The sequence below is a fragment of the Magnolia sinica genome, chromosome 8 (assembly GCF_029962835.1).
Source record: "Magnolia sinica isolate HGM2019 chromosome 8, MsV1, whole genome shotgun sequence".
In the NCBI taxonomy this organism is placed as follows: domain Eukaryota; kingdom Viridiplantae; phylum Streptophyta; class Magnoliopsida; order Magnoliales; family Magnoliaceae; genus Magnolia; species Magnolia sinica.
In genome coordinates, this window is record NC_080580.1 from 73,864,420 (window position 1) to 73,882,347 (window position 17,928).

The following is a 17,928-nucleotide window of genomic DNA, read 5'->3' on the forward strand; positions in this document are numbered from 1 at the left end:
GAGAAGTGTGGAGCTTTCTTATTCATGGCCTGATGCTTCAACATAGTTGGATAGCTCGTCTTGAGTCACCGGCTTGCTCCAGCAATTAGATGCATAGTGGCCATGCTTGTTGCAGTTATAGCATTGGATGTTCTTTGTACTTCCTCGTCCACGCGTAGATCTACCTCTACCATTTCCTCTTCCATGAAAATTGGTATTTTTCTGCTGGTTTTGGCCATGACTTTGTTGATATCCGCACCCTCTGCCTCTTGCACAATTGTTAGCAAAACGTCCACCACGTTGTGAACTTCCACGTCCACCATTATTATTATTCAGAGTCAATCTTGACTCTAAAGCTTGTTCCATCGGCATAGAACTGGCATTCTTCTGCATTCGTTGCTCATGAACTTGCAACGATCCCATTAACTCCTCAATGGAGAGTTTCTCAATATCTTTTGATTCTTCGATCGCCACAACCACATGCTCAAACTTGGTTGTGAGGGATCGAAGTATCTTTTTAATAACTCGGATATCTTCAATCTTTTCACCATTTCTTTTCAAATTATTGACAGTTACAAGCAAACGTGAAAAATAATCAGTAATATTCTCACCTTCTTTCATGTGAGTTGCTTCGAACTCGGCTCTTAATGTTTGAAGGTGAACCCGCTTCACTCGATCTACACCCTTGAAGATGGTGCCAAGAGTATCCCATGCTTGCTTGCTTGATCTTGCTTCGGCAATCTTTTTGAAGGTGGATTCATCCAACTCTTGATAGAGGAGAAACAAAGTTTTATTGTCTCTCTTCCTCTAATTTTTTAGAGCGATCTTTTCTTCATTGGTAAGGCGGCTTCTTCTTCCATAGTGGGTTATTTATACCCATCCGTGACAATCTCCCATAATTTTTGCGAACCGAACAATGCCTTCATTTGGATGCACCATTTTTCATAGTTGTCCTTTGAAAACTTAGGAACCTGCGGCTGGATTGTGCTAGCCATCTTTTCTATATATATATTTTTAAAAATGGCTGATTTTTTTAAAAAAGAATATAGATGAAAGAAAAAATCTGAATATTTTTTAAACAGATTTTTTTTTTGGCTAAAATCTGATTTTTTAAAACAGATTTTTTTTTTTTTCGCAAACAGATTTTTTTTTTTTTTTGCAATCTAATTTGTTTTTTGATAACAGATTGTTGCTGCAATCTGATTTTTGAAAACAGATTTTTTCAATCGGATTTTTTAAAAGCAGATTTTTTTTTTTTTTTTGCCGGAAACTGTTTATGATAAAAAAAATGGACCTGTGGGTTATGGGCCCACCACAACTGACGTATCAAACAAATCTGGTAGACCCAAAACAGGGAGTGCGAGACCTCCTTCTCACGACTGATTTGTCTTGGGTATTGCAGACCCAAAACAGGTAGTGTAGAGCCTCCTTCTTACGGCTGATTTGTCTTGGGTATTGCAGACCCAAAATAGGTAGTGTAGAACCTCCTTCTTACGACTGATGAGGCCCAAGGATCAGTAGCTCTGATACCACTTTGTTGGGTTGTAAACTCCACCTTTTGTTGACGAGTGGTTACAACCACCATAAAAATCAAAAAGCTTTGAAAACTGAAAGAAGAAGAAGAGCCTTAAACTGCTGATTGGAATTGAATTAAAAATCGTATTACACTGCTGCCTATTTATAGGCTTTCTTATTGTGTGAAATTACTAAACTATCCCTGTCTAGATTCATCCTAGGGGTAGCTAAAGAAAGAAAAATAATCCAGAAAAATCTAGAAAGAAATCTACACAGCTAGCAATTTGATCTTAGAAAACAAAAAATCTAATCTAATAGCTTGCTCATAAGATATGCACACGGTTTTGGATTTGCAGAAATCACCGTATCCAACATCCACGACGGGTTGCGCTCGCACATGGTAGTCTGGCCCTCATGCGGAGAACCCTAAGGTCTGGTCGGTGTTTCCTGCTTGTTGTGATGAACGGTCTGGATCATTCATAAAAATGATGATGGTGGCCCATGCAACTGCCAGCGGACGATCGTTCATGGTCGGTTCCGTTCTTGTGTGTTTTGTGAGGTCAAGGACTCCTTGACCGACTTCCAGGTACGGTGTGGTGTGGTTGTATGTGGCCTTTGTATGCGCATGATTCCTAGGTGGGGTCCATGGGTGTTTCGGTGTAGATCCGTTCCATCCGTTGGTTTTGACTGGCGGTTATTAGGGTCAGTGTTCGAAGCAGGCAACAGTGCTGGCCCCCAAATGGGCCATCCTGATTGAAAGTTTGTTAAATTGCCGATCTCACTGATCCAACGGCCGAGTTTTTGTATGTACTGTTTATTTGAAGTAATTAGGTTTGATGTGAAGTTTCACGTCAAGTGGATTGTGAGAACCCGATGATTTAGTATTCAAGGGTCTAGGGTAATGACATTTTCGTAATTATTGCTATATAGGAGTTTTGGAAGATCCATTGGTTCCACATGATTGTAAACATGTTTTTGGACAATTTTTATAAAAGAACTTATGTCTAAATAATTATGAATGAAGAGTTATCTACCAATTTATTTAAGGGAAAGTTTATATGTCAAATCAAATGTGAATGGTCTTGTCTTCAAATCAATGGTTAGATTGCTTGATTTATTGAATGGAGATCATTCTCAGTGGTCAGATTCATGTTGGAGAGCAGACGTAAGGTGATGATAGGTAGATTGGTATCATACTTATGTACGTTTTATGTTAAATCTCACGGTAACGCTCGAGAACTTTTGATACTCGAGTATTGAAGAGTTTGGAGCATTACACTTTTTTTTTTTTAAATTTTTTTTTTTTAATTTCATGCATCAGTTGTTATGCAGGGCTTCTGAGGATTCTTGGAGCCAAGGTGTATGATTGTAATTTGTGCTTCATCGGGTTTGACTTCAACCGATCCGATCTAGTAGCCGTGTTCAATATGTGCTCGGGATTGAGTTGATCAAATCTCAGCGAGTTTTGCATGCCACCATTGGGATCTGAAAATGTGGCTTGATTAAATACGTGTATGGCTGATTAATCCTCTCGATAATCATGGACCATCGACCATTATTTAGTTCAAATGAGCTTGGGGCCCACCGATCTAGATCTTTGGTTAATCTTGGGTCAGGTTAAGGGTCCATTCCTACCAATTCGGTTGGGTTTTGGTCCCTTTATTTTGGTTGGAAGTGTTTTTATTTGGGTGATGCACGTCTTGACTGCTTAAAGGACATGGGTATTTTGATTAAGATCGGATTGGTTAGGCCCCCTAATCTATCAATCAGGTTCGTCAGTAGTTTCCGTGACTATCCCAAGTGTATTCTACCCAACTATTGTGATCTTTTAATGGTTCTAATGTTTTCCTGAAACATTTTTATTGAAGCTTAGCCACAGACTAATGAATAAACTCGCTCTCATTTTGGGTGGGGTGTCGACAACACTCCTAACCTTTTAGTATTTATAAATAACACAATATTTCATGTATTTGTGAAAGAGTCCTCAATGGTTAAATTATGATGTGAGGATTTGTAAATGGTGTTACTTTGAGTTGTTAACATGTTTAAATGATCATTTACCATAACATGACTTACACCATGATAAAGCCTTCCAATGGCCATACACCAACCTTTGTGATACGCGCTATGTGACATTTGATTTGAGTGTACAAAAACATGACAATTGATTCTTTAATTAGCAAATCAAATTATTGAATTATTAGTCTAAATCACATCGAAATGTGGACCGATGATATGAACGGTTCAATTAAAGCCATGACTATTCAACTAATGCAATCATTAGCATCATGTGTCTCAATATAACTAACTAACTAAAATTTCAGCTTAGGTGGTATAAAAACGTAATTCGGTAACTTCTAACTAATGCTAGTTAAGCTTTCATCAAACAATAGTGACAGTTTGGGGATTTATGTATAATGAACAAAGAAAGTTGTTATTTACAAATTTTAAAAAAGATGGAGTTTTGTATTATATAGTTAAAAGGGAGGGGTGCATATGCATAAACTCAAATACAAATGATGAAGTTTTGTGTTTTATATATATATATATATATATATATATAAAATTAATTAATTAGTTAATTAATTTTCTTGACACACCTGATACACTTGGTTTGGTGGCCTTACTGATTTGTGATGCCAAGGTAAGGTGGTGTTTGGATGCACAAGCAAATTGCACTTTTTCTTTTCAAGTCTAGCTTGAAAGTAATGTAATTGAGATATGGAGTGAAGGTCCTCAATATGAATGGAAGGGAAATTGTAATTTGATTAGACAGTGTATCCAAACACACCTATATTTGGATAGACTCGGCATGGCTAATGATCCAACACCAGCCAGCTAGCTGGTGTCAAAGCTCTGTGGCCCCCACTAATGTATGTGTTTTATCCAGCCACCTATCCATTTTTCCATCTTATTTTAGTGTATGAATCCAAAAAATGAGGCAGATCCAAATCACAGGTGGGCCACACCACAGGAAAACAATATTGATTAAACATCCACAACTAAAAACTTCATTGGGCCCACTGTAATGTTTATTTGCCATCCAATCTGTAGATAAGGTCACACGTACCTAGATGAAGGGAAAACACAAATATCAGCTTGATCCAAAACTTCCATAGTTCCCAAAATGTCTTCAACGGTATGCGTTCAATCTCTACTATTTCCTGTGGTGTGGTCCACCTGAGATTTAGATTTGCTTCAATTTTTGGCTCGTGACCTAAAATGAGTTGAAAAAATGGATGGAAGGCGTGGATAAAACACATATATTATTGTGGGGCCCACATAGCTTGGCTAGTTTATAGTTTTCTTGGTAACACTAAGTCTATTGGGATTAAGAATTACATCATTACAATTAAGGGCCATAAACTCTTCTTCCAATGGGCCCCACTATTGAGGGCCATGGTATGGATTGGCTATTGTAGGACGATCCTGACCATCTGATCGTTGGAACTTTTGCTTCTCGTAGATGGTCTTTTTAGTTTCACTGTAGAGAATCTGTGAGACTTTTGGGCTGTGGCCCTTTCATAATGGGGCCCACCATTGGTCTCTACTCATTACTTCTTCTTCATGCGCGTGCATCGCAGTCATGATCTGTTCCTCGGATCGGGATCCTGTACAACACCTGTTGTAGGCAGCGCGTACAACACCCAACATTTGTGAGGCGAATACGTTGTATGTAAAATCCAGTCCGTCCATTAGGTGTGGCCCTTGATTTTATGCTTTGGATCGAAAATAATCCTACACAAATCGGCTCGGCCACATCACGAGGAACAATGGGAGGGGATGCTAACCATAGGGCAGACCTACAATGGGGTTTGTATTCCATCGGAACCGTTCATCAGGTGAGAACCACCATGATGAAAACTTACTTCAGAAATCAGCCTGATTTACGACTGAGAACGGCCACATCACATGGACACATTTTAACCGTGATTTTATATTGTTCCATGTGATGTTGCCTGCCAGACCTTTTGTATAAGGCTGATTTTTGGGATTTACAGTGAAAAGGAGAAGGGCACCTGATGAACAGAGTGGATTTCACGTTAAAAACAGGGTGGGCCCCACAGATCTGGGGTGTTTTGTCCACCGCGTCGTACGGATGTTGGCGGGCGGATTCAAGTCCTAATTATTCTACGAGAGAATACACGATTCCTTCTTATGCACATGCGCCGAATCTATGAAAGGAATACCACAGCTACTCGTCTAAGTACTGTATAATCCTACTCGATCCACACACGTCAATATGGTGCAGTATGTATAGTACTGGCCATTGATCCTGTGGGCCTTGCCATTTGTATGATCTGGTTCAAAACTCAGTCAGGTACTCTAATCAGATGGGCCAAACATACACGAAGACATGGACAGTTGAAAATGTTGACCAACGGGCCAAATTGAAATTTGCTCCTGGAACCCTTCATGAGTTGATCTGAATGAAATTTTTTAACGGGACACAAAATCAGTAAATATCGTCCTGATGAATGGATCAGATTTTGTACATGACTGCCAAATTAGCACGTGCTTCGAGCAGTCACACGCGCGAGTAGCATTGCAAGTAGCGAGAGAAAGAGAGAGAACCGATCACCTACATCCGACTGCATGTAACTGAGCATGCGCCCCATCTTTCTCACAAAAATTTGTGGAAAATCTGAACCGTGAAAAATATGTTCATAACAGGAATATCACTAATCTGTGGAAAATATCAGATTTTTTCATACTACATTGGCCACACCTGTATTTTGAATCATATCATCAGATCTTCATTGATTTCAATTGTGTGGTCTTTCTGATGAATGAATAATGATATTTTCTTTCCACGTAATCTTATTAGTATTTCTCATCGTTTGAATGGATCAGATTTTCCATACATGTGTAAAGTTGGAGGAAAACATGGGGCTGCATGTTAACTTCTCATGCACCTGGTTGTAGGTGATTGGTTTAGGTTGTATTCAGTACACGTCTTTCTAACCACCGATCTTGAAATGCCACCAAATCCTTACCCTCTCTTTACCTAACACACGAACACAATCTCTCCTGCTCTCAACCATCACGATACCAGGGATCTGTGGGGTCCTGATGCATCAGACCCTGCATTGTCCCGATCCAACAGTTTGTACATGTAGGGTCCATGATCGTGGGATCCTGACCGTTGCTTTGAAGGAACACCCAGTAGATCGATGATTGACCAAAAATTCTCCCAGATCAGTAGATCCCAGCTCTTGATCAATGGCCTACAGATAAATGGTTGTAGAGATAACACAACAACGGTCGGGAATAACAGCTTCTGATGTGATGGACGGAATGATCCAGCATTGGGAAACTTTTGGTTCTTAATTCATCCATTACGGGGCCCATCATATAGACGGTCTGGATCACTGAAACGTGGTCTCAACTGGCACAGATAGATGCATCAGCATGGTGTGATGCATCCAAACCTTACAACTCCTGTCAAGATCATGATTTACAATCTTCACACTCATCTTTCCTTCTACCGAAAGAAAACAGAACATGATAGCTTCCCACTACCTTACTTACCTGGCCCCCTTTCTTTTTAAATGACTAAAATACCCTTTTCATAATGTCTAAAATACCCTTCTAATCATGAACACCAATGCACATTTTCTCAATACAAAAAAATAAAAAAGGCCCGGGACTGGACCTTCTGGTGATAGTTCACCACAACTTTCAAAATTGTGGCCGGCCTTGGTTGGGGTGCACATGCCACAGGTGAACAGAAATCATGACCATTCAAATAGTGGGTCCCATTGTGAATGAATTGTATGTTGAAGTTTACATTGACTAAACTATCTTAACTAAATGATTTACTCATTTAATTTGGACCATTGATCATCCTTTTCTTAATTGTCCATGGCATTTTTTAATCTTTGAGTTAATGGGGTTTTCAACATACATTCCATCTACGGTAGGCCATTGATTTGGGTGGTAAGGCTTGATGTACATATCTTGCACACTTATGTGGATGAGTCACTAACATTTTTAAAATTATGGTCCTGGAAAGACCTTTTTTTTTTTTTTTTTTAAATTTAAATTTTTAATTTGAAATTATTTTATGCTTCATCCTCAATGGCCCATACTTTCGGATGGTCTGGATAGCTCTAAGTATCTTTCACACATTTGGTGGATGAGTCACCACTATCCTGGAAGTGCTCATAAATGATTATTATAGTGTGATTTTCAAGGACTTCTATAAAGAAGATAAATCATAGATATTTGTAATTGATCATGTATGTTTGAGAGGAGTAATAGTATTTCATTGTTACGAAAAATGAATTATTGAAAATAGTATGATAGATATATTTTTCTTTAACTAACTTCAAAGTCTTGTACTTTTATTTAGTATGAAGAGTTGAAGTGGATTCTCTGGAGAGATGATAAATTATGAGAGTGTGACTTGAGCTATTGATTGAAAGTATTGATATATGATTTTTGGTTGCATTGGAAGTCACAACTAAATTTGTCGTTGTTATGTTAACTTATTACCTTTGTCTAACGGAAACAAATATTTTATTTATTTATTATTTTTTCTCAACAAAAACATTTGATCCAAACCGTACGTCCAAAACAAGACATACGGCCTGATGTTTACAAAAACTATTTTGGTTATTCTTAAGTTGTTTACAAAACCTCTTTTTAATTTTGGTGTTTTTTAATTGTAAAAAAGATTAAAAAACTATTCGAAACCATGTTCCAATTAGTAATTAGCTAATTTTACAAAAAACCTACCTACTTAATATATACTCTACACTCCCATACTTTTTTCAAAAAAGTTCTCAATACGTAGACAGTTGTGTCTCGTGTAATTCCCTTGAAATCTCTTTCTTGAACGGTAGGAGAGGATGCCACCTTTGATTTTATATCAGCCCCACCTTGATGTGTATGTGAGATCTATTCCGAATTATTGATTTGTAATCGCACATTAAGGTTAGGGATAAAAGATTAACTTGACTAGTGATTCAAGTGGGCCACACTAAAGGAAAAAAAATTAGGAGATAGACGTCCAACCTTGATTTTCTTAGGCCCACTGCCATAATTATACAAAATCAACTCCAACCATTAAATGCGTACCAAAATTTAGATTTGCGGCCCAAATATCAAGCCTATTTGTGATTCAGGTGCCATATCAAGGGAAACAATTTGGAGAAAAAGGGTTGCACTGTACATTGTTTTCAATTATTTTGTCAACTTGAATAATGTATAAGACTGATTTTTGGGTCTTGGGCCAAACATAAGATGATTTTTTGGGCGTATTTCACATATCAGTGGAGCCCACCTGAGTTGCCCACCCGTTTGCTCTCATAGCTGAACCCAAACTTCCATGGAAAAAAAAAGAAAGGAAAATAACACCACTGCCCGTAATAATTACCTAAATTAAAAAAAAAATTGTAAGGGAAGGTATGCCACTACCAATGATAATTACTTAAATCAATGGTTATTTATTGAAAACCTTTTAAAAAAAAGATACTGGAATGTAAATTTTATATCAAGTAGGTAGGTAGTTTTTTTTTTATAAAATCCCCGCGGAGCTACTCTATAATCAAGATTAATAAAAACAATAAAGAGGGTTATTTTGGTAATATTAAATAACATAAAATAACATTGTTTATTGTATTTAAGTATTTTATAGAAGAGAAAACTTACAATCGTCCACTTATTTTACTTAAAAAAACCAATCAATAGAGAAAGTATTTTATTAAAGAAAACCAATCGAGAGAGAGAGAGAGAGAGAGAGAGAGAGAGAGAGAGATTATAATAGTGTCCTAGATGTATTGAATTTCATTAACTTGTATCCACAGCTTCATGCGTCTGTTTTCATGGGCATGTGCTAATGTCACAAAGCACATGACACATGCAAAACAGACCCTTTAGAGCTCAAATGAAATGAAGCCCACTTCCACCCTCAAGAAGAATCGATTCTCTTCCTATCTTCTCCCCTTAACTTTCCTCCTCTTTGTGGCCATTCTCTACGGTGAGGATTTGAGCTGCATTTTCAGGCAACCATTTGAACGTATCCAGCAGCTACAACAAGCACAACCCACATCAAGAAAAGGTACAAAAATGTCAAAACCAATAAGATTTTATTGAATTTACGTAAAAAAACAGGCCATTCAGATTGTTTGATTACTATTTTTATTTTTTGGCCCACAGAGAATATTTCTTGGCCGTTCGCCGTCGGCAAAACTAATGAAGGGTGCAACATCTTCGACGGCAAGTGGGTCTATGATGAGGCGGCCCGGCCGATGTACGACGAGTCGGAGTGTCCATACATACAGCCTCAGCTGACATGTCAGGAGCATGGAAGGCCTGATAAGGGGTACCAGCATTGGAGATGGCAGCCTCATGGATGTACCCTACCAAGGTAGTAATGCTGATTGAAGTTAAGTGAATTATTTTCTTTTATTTCTTGTTGTCGCATCGAAATTTCATGTTTTTCTTCATCCATTGATCAAATGAATTCACACATTTTCTTAGTTAATTAGCTACTTAATTATCATCAGATTGTGGTGATATTGAAGCAGTCCATTAGGTGGGTCCCACCAAGTAGATGACCTTGATGAAAATCAGGCCTGGATCCACCAATTAGTTGATTGTACTCGTTATGAAAGAAATGGATAGGTAGAACAAATTGCTAAGTTTTCCTAAGTCATCCTTTTTCTTCTAGCACCATGGCCTATTTGATGAGTGGACCACCATGATTTTTGGAAGGATGCATCTGCATGTTGGGACCCATCTGATGGACGGACGACACAAGTTTGCCATGTTGGCATGAAGGTAGCATTTAGATGCCTCTCTTTGATGAAATGCTTTTTTTTTTCTTTTCCTTTTTTGGTTTAAAAAATTGGATTCTTTTTTCTCTTAATTAATTATACATTCTGATGGAAAATCACATCTATGGCTATGATCAAAGGGCATATACTTGAATTTATAGCCATATCACAGCCGTATAATTCTAAATCGATCATACGGTTTAATCTGTAGTTAGTAGGAATTTCATCTTGAGATGGTTTGTATATGTTTCTTCTTAATCTGTCACAATTATAAGATAGATTTTAAAAATTTTAAATTGAATTTTATTCAATTTTATATCTTAAATTCAAGAGAAGTTTACGTACATTCTACCCAGTAATGCACCCATGCACGTGCCGGAGAATTTTCAAGGCATGCCAAAAGTTTGTGCAAGATCCAAACCGTTGAGAAGGTTTACTATACGGAGTTTTTATAATTTTAAATTGAATATAACTTAAAATGTTTGTCAAATGGAAGAGAACATGGATACATTCTAACTAGTAGGGAACTGCACGTGTTAGAGAAATATTCAACATGTGTCGAAAGTTTGCGCGAGATCTAAACGGTTCAGAATGCAACTATCGTGGACATACATCATATGGCAAAGAGTTTGAATGATCTGATATAGGCCACATGTAAGAGGAATGCAACGTGTATCCCTATTAGATGAACATTTTTCATGCATTTTTTAAGAATCCAGGCCATCAATGGGTGGAATTCCAATGTGTTTTACCTTAGAAAAAGTGACTTAATGTGATATATATATATATATGTGCGTAATTCTGATAACTGATTATAATTTTATAGCCATCATATTGTAGTATTTGTGAAGCTGTTTCTACCCTAAATTAGCTCTAGGTTCCAACTTCTATTGATCCTGGTGCTTCATGAACTAGTTTGGACTTGTCCTACGTATTCTTAAATACCCTTTATTAGATATGTTAAAGATTTGTTATTTATACTCTGGTAGGTAAGCTGGCTTCCAACTCATAACCCCACCAAATTCTCTAACTTCTACATTCCCTCTGTTAAACAAATAGAATTGGTCACCTACAGCTAGCTGCATGCTGACTTCTTGATGATCCACTCATTAGGTGAATCATACCTGCATGTTATGCTAAACCATCAGTTTTCCATCAGTTTCAGTTGTATGGCCCACCAGCCTGATTTTCAAGATGGGTGGAGATTGATCCACTCATGAAGATAATAGTTTTCATGGTGCAGATTTCCCTACACAAGTGACAAGTTGGCAGGAAAGATGGGGTTGCATGACAAGTTAGTATACAGCCCACTGCAGGTGGTTGGTTCTGTTAAACAAAGCATCCTTGAAAAGATGGCTGGTGTTGTATTGAAGGATGTATTAGTAATTAGTAATTATAAGAAAAGCTAAGATGCATTCTATTTAAAAATGTAAAAAATTCTTCTCCTTAATCAAATTATAAGAAAATATATTTACAAATAAGAAAAATAATAATATTATCTACTCATTAAATATTAAAAAATAAATAATAATTAAAATTGTTAACAAGTCCCTTTAATTATTTCAAAATTCCATCCATCGAATCTTGAAAAAAAAAAAAAACCCTCCATCAAAACGACAGGCAAACGTTATTTTTGTCACTTAACACATCATGGGAGTTGAACAACCAAATAACTAATAATGAAATATTTCAACCGTTTGATGATTTAATTATTTTCCTTTTGACAACACTAATACTAACACTAACCATTGTTTTGTGGGCGACAATTAGGAACTTTTCAATTTTGAAGATTACGGGGCACACCTAATCAACGATCTAGATTGAAATGTTCTTAATCTATCCGTTGATCAAGTGGGACACGTATAAGCAAAGAAAAAGTAACAAAACCATTTTAAAGGAATGAAATGAAGTCGCTACATTCCAGGTGGATGGGCCGAAGTGGAATGGAATGGCATAGTTAAGGATATAAGACCTATTTATAAAGTCAGGTTGGGTTCGCTGGGCTGGATTGGGCTAAAATGATATGAGCCCAAGCCTGACTCAGAAACAGATTAGACCATGCATGCAAAGCCCAAGCTTGACCCATGGGTGAAGCTTTTAGGTCCAAGCCAAGCCCAAAAAAGTTGGATCGGTCACAGCATATCAGGCGGGCTACCTGGCCCATTGTCACTCTCATAAGCTGGGTGTTGGACGTAGGCCCATGGAGCCCACTTGTGTGCAACACTATTGTGTGGGTCCCAAGAGATTTAGCCTATTTTTATTAATTATTTATCTTTCTTTCTTATGAAATTGAATTACACTTTAAATGAATATTTAGATGAGGAGATAAGGATAAGATCAGATAATCTATATTGTAAAATAAGAGGGGTGATTAGACCCATCTACTCCCCTATTGGTTAAGTGGACCGCTAAACCTGAACTGTTCATCATTGGCTTTATGGAGGCCCCATATCGTGTAGACCATCAGATCTTGAGGACTGACTCTTCCGCACGGACTTTCATTGGGCCCATTCTACGATTTACTATCCGGGCAATGCTTGGACAGACCTTGGCCTGGCCCTGCCCGGGCCCCACTCTTTGGGGCAGGCTTAGGGCCTACAAGGAAAAGAAAACGATGGGCCTGCCTGGGGCTTCCCAAGTAGGGCGCAAGCTTGGTCAGTCAATCAAGGTAGTATATATAATACCACCTTTGTTTTTAGTTTTGTATTAGTGGGACTCTGTGGGGCGCCCATGGTTTAGCTATCCAAGCTGTTGATAATGGGGACCCCCACCTTTGATGGCCCATTTATCAAATACCCATAGGCCAAATGTTATACAGCTAGGATCTTCCAATCTGGGTGTATATATAAGTCATTCTCATGGCAATCTTCACTACAACTGTAGCTGTTTTGGAACCATTCAGTTAAAATATCAGCCATAGCCCCACAAATGAGTCTATATATCTGATGGTATGAACCATCTGATCAATGTGATCTAGATGTGGTCCATCAGGTGGGTACCACCATGCACATGCCATGGCTCAAAAATCAGGCTGCTCCACTCACGACCTCGGCTACTACATTATAAACAAATGGACCACTAAGTGTTTTTCAAAAGCCATCCATTTCTTTCGTAAACATGTCCCACCAGATCAGATGACCCACCTAATGGACAGCTTAGATAGGTTGCCTTATACATGTTACAATTAGCAGACTACTAATAATTAATTAACCTTATTATTTTATCTTCATATTCTTTTAGCTTCCACATGATTTTCTCTTTTCTTCATCGTCATAGCTTATGATATGCATTTGTTACAAAACACAGCGTCAATGCGACTTTTGTGTGGGAAATGCTACGCGGGAAGCGGATGATGTTCGTCGGTGACTCCCTTAATCGGGGCCAGTACGTCTCCATGGTTTGCCTTCTTCACTCTATCATCCCCGATAATGCAAAATCAATGCAGACCTTCGATTCGCTCACCATCTTCCGAGCTAAGGTAACATGAAATGATATCCTTATAAATTTATTGCGTAACAAGTGTGTGTTTGGATGCTCAATTGAATTGAATTGTACTTTATTTCAATTCAATAAAGTGGGATAGACCAAAATTGTGACTAAAGTGCCATTAGGAACTAGGCCACGTTGGTCTATTTTTGCGCATATTCATTTCATAGTTGTAATTCAGTTCAATAAAGAATCAAAACACTCTAAATATCTACATTGCGCAAATTTCTTCATCTTGGACCTTCATTTCATGCTTGTTAGGATTACAATGCTACGATCGAGTTTTACTGGGCCCCATTCCTAATGGAATCCAACTCCGATAATGCGATTGTACATCGCGTCAAAGACAGAATTGTTCGAGAGGATTCCATTGAAAAACATGCTAAGTACTGGAAGGGAATCGACATTATAGTCTTCAATACCTATCTTTGGTGGATGACAGGCATGAAGATGAAGATCCTGTAAGTTTTTATCTATGTTCTTCTGATGAATTATATGATATGCGATATGTGACCTTGAGTTTGTTTGTTTGTGTTTTTTTTTTTTTTCCTTTATTTTTTCAATTCTTGGTTTGGTAATTTAGACTATTGGTTTGTAGCGTTCCACAATGGATGGACCATGGCCTACAAATCACCTCAATGGAACAATTGTAACCTTACAATTTGTGGCCCACAAATAGACAGCTAAGAAGAGATACACAACACTTGCTATTTTTGGCTGAAAACCATTAAGTCTAGTGGGAATCATGACTGTATATAAATAGTAAGTTTACTATTATAATTAGCCACGTTTTTTTAAAGGAGTTTGAGTTGGAGTTTGATTATAAAACTTCATTCTAGGTTTGAGTTCAGTATTTAAAGGATTATAATTTCATTTTAAAAAAAAATAATAATCAATCAATTTATCTTGAATTATTAGAAATTATTTCTGTTTTCATCCCTCGTGGATTCGTCTAGAAAAGCTCTGTGGATTAGGAGTAGTTATCCTTAAGGAAGATGATGATCTTAGACAACAACCGTCCAAACACAATTTTGAAAGTCCCAAGATGGTGGATGGACTATGCGTCAAAAATCATCCAACAGAACAATGGTGACCCTTGCAATTTCTGGCCTACAAATAAACGGCTAAGATGAGATACCACAACGGTCCTAAGAGGGAGAAGATAATGGGTTATTGTTTCCACTCCCCTTTCACTATTTATATTAATAAAATAAATAAAAATTGTATAGTACACCCTCGAATGGTTTGAATTTTGATGTAAAAGGTTTATTGACTGGGTTAACCATTTCCCTCACTATAACAGTTACAAACTCAATTGAAAAAGTCCCAAGATTGGTGGTCATGATCTTTTAACCAAAGAAACTTTTAGGGCATGGTCCATCTACAATGGGACATAAAATCAATGGTCTAGATTATCAAATCATGCAACCCAATTGTAAGAAGTAAGAAGCTACATGTATTGTGTAAAGATGGTGATCACGAAGCATCATCACCACCATTACATTATCCTAGCTATTCATGGCTACCTTCTTCTTCTTCTTCTTTTTTTTTTTTTCAATGATTGCTAGGCAAAAGTTCAACGACTATCTGCTTGATACCAAACCCCATTTTACCTAGGTTTACATGGATGAGTTGACAATTCATAATATCTTATTATCCGAAGCTCCGATTTTAATTTCTTGTAATTGGTTTTCCATGAATTATCCGTGACAGACGAGGGTCCTTCAATGATGATCCCAAAAATATCATCGAGATGGTAACAGAAGATGCTTATCGCATGACACTGAAGAGTATGACAAAATGGGTGGACAAGAACATGGATCCTCACAAGACTAGGGTCTTCTTCACTAGCATGTCACCTTCCCATGAGAAGTGAGTAAATCATCTTTTTTTTTTTTTCAAATGTTATTTAAGTTCCCTTGGGCTTGTAGTAATAGTCCCTTTTGCCCCGTTGGGTCTTCAAAATGGCCCACATTGGGCTGGGCTTGGGCTGTTAATACAATATCTGGATTTTGTAAAGAAATCAAAAGATTGTATACGTGTGGGTCCGGTTAGCTAATCTACAAGGAATGATCAAAGGCTTGAAAATTTTATTTGGTTAAATGGACTTGATTGGGCCCCAAATGAGTATATTCATCAAAGGCCCACCTCAGTTTGGGCTGGATTTAGCTTGATTCCAAGATGGGCCCACCAAGGCCTAGGCCCACCAACCTGGATCATTTTCACCCAAAATCTTTCACTAAAAATGGAGAAGTAGATCATCAAGTTTAAAGGAATTATCGAAAAGAGTACATGAAATCTGATGTTGGATGGTCGATAGGAGTGCCGAGTGGGGAGGTGAGCCGGGTGGAAACTGCTACAATGAGACGGCTCCGATCGAAGATCCTAAATACTGGGGAATTTCATCTAGCAAAAGCATAATGCGGGTGATTACTGAAGTATTTAGTGAAACAAAGGTGCCCATCACAGTCATCAACATCACCCAGCTATCCAATTATCGGAAGGATGCGCACACGATGATCTACAAGAAGCAATGGAGTCCGTTAACGGCCGAGCAGTTGGCGAATCCGGTCAGCTACGCTGATTGTGTCCATTGGTGTTTGCCTGGCCTTCAAGATACTTGGAATGAACTCCTATACGCCAAGCTTTTCTATCCTTAGATGTTTGATGGCCCACTCATTCAATTCCTTGTATCTATATCTTTTTGGTAGCCAGGTGATCAAGTAGATTGTGGTCCACTTTGCTTGATGCAAATAATATCAAGCATATATAGATTGATTCTTTCAAATCTGTTTTTTTTTTTTTTTTGGTTTTTGTTTTTGTTTTTTTTGTTTTTTTTTGTTTTGTTTGTTTGTTTTTTTTTTAAAAAAATGCTTGAGAACTTGTGGAAAAAAAATAATGTAATTTTGTCCATTGAAAATAACCATATTTGTGTCTAGATAATCTCATTCGTTGATCTTTGGGGGCCATTTTGTGGTCTTGCATCTTTATTGTAAAGTACACATGTCTAGGTTGATTAGTACATGTAGATTAGATTATATATTTGTAATCTATCAAGCTGACCCCATTTAATTGGTTTAAAACTTAGATGATGATGCTATGTGACCTATCCTAACAATCAGAACCGTCAATCTAGTGGGTCACACCACACGGATGGATCACAACCAAAAAATCATTGTGACCTTACTTATGCTAGCCACGACATTAGTGATATGTAAATGGGGCTTTAAGGAAGTTGAGCAGGAAACCGAGCAATGGTTGAAATGCAGTAGGAGAATATCACAGCGGATCACATGCGTAGAATGACTAAGATATGCAAAACGTCTAGTCATTATGAAGATCATCTAGCCTGAAAATCGGGCTGATCCAGTCTTTCGTGGGCCATACCATTGAAATCAATAGATGGATGATGATCTAACCCAGTCGATTGGGCAGATTTTCAGGCCCAGTGATCTTTGTGACGGGGCAAACATTTGCACAGCTGGGGTGTCTGATAAGGTGACACCTAACATAGTAACTGCAAGAATAAAAGAGGAGATCAATGTCTTTTGAAAAAAAAAAACAGAATACCAGAAATAAAAATGTTATTATTGAATAAAGTATTGCTTACAACATATCTAATGTCATATAGAAAAAAAAAAACCTAAATCCTAATTTGACTTCAAATAAAATACTTTTTCAAAATAGTAAAAATTACTAAAAATAGACAAAACATTTAATCCTAATTAAAAGATGACTAAACAAAAGCTTTGGAAACTCTTAAAACCTTAAAAATAGTGAAATGAAAGTTTTTAAAAATAAAAAGTTTTTACTTAAAAATCCTATTTGGACCTTGAAAATGATTGAATTTTGTGCAGCTATTTGAGGCTTAATTAACATTTGTTTATTGGCCAGGCATAGAACTCGTTGATAGCTTTCCAATATTATGTTATATAAGCAAAATGGATAATTGGTCAGAACATCATGGCCATAAGAAACTAGAGTGCATATTTAGGGTTAAAAAAAAAAAAAAACTTCTTAAATGGACCCTGTTGGCCTGAATTTGTGCAATCCTTTCACTCTATTTAGTCATTATGTACCCATCCTTATATCACATTGGCTGGAGAAATGGGATGGTAAGCTTTAGGCTACTAGGCTTAGTATCCGATCATTACTCAATTAAAGG

General features: G+C 37.4%; 1 protein-coding gene across 1 annotated transcript; it reads left to right on the top strand.

Moving 5' to 3' along the window:
* The first annotated feature begins 9,234 nt into the window (after positions 1-9,234).
* On the top strand, positions 9,235-16,583 carry LOC131253429 (protein trichome birefringence-like 33). The gene is made up of 6 exons (XM_058254417.1): positions 9,235-9,559; positions 9,658-9,868; positions 13,584-13,755; positions 14,025-14,224; positions 15,477-15,635; positions 16,084-16,583. Exons 1-6 carry the CDS (start codon positions 9,391-9,393, stop codon positions 16,421-16,423), a joined length of 1,251 nt encoding a protein of 416 aa, XP_058110400.1. The 5' UTR covers positions 9,235-9,390; the 3' UTR covers positions 16,424-16,583.
* The last annotated feature ends 1,345 nt before the right edge of the window (positions 16,584-17,928 follow it).

What these genes read in the sequence shown, in the direction of transcription:
- LOC131253429 (XM_058254417.1), top strand. Translation starts at nt 9,391, where the DNA reads ATGAAGCCCACTTCCACCCTCAAGAAGAATCGATTCTCTTCCTATCTT. An exon ending in TCACCATCTTCCGAGCTAAG is followed by an intron (nt 13,756 to 14,024) that starts GTAACATGAAAT and finishes CATGCTTGTTAG; the next exon opens with GATTACAATGCTACGATCGA. An exon ending in ATGTCACCTTCCCATGAGAA is followed by an intron (nt 15,636 to 16,083) that starts GTGAGTAAATCA and finishes GATGGTCGATAG; the next exon opens with GAGTGCCGAGTGGGGAGGTG.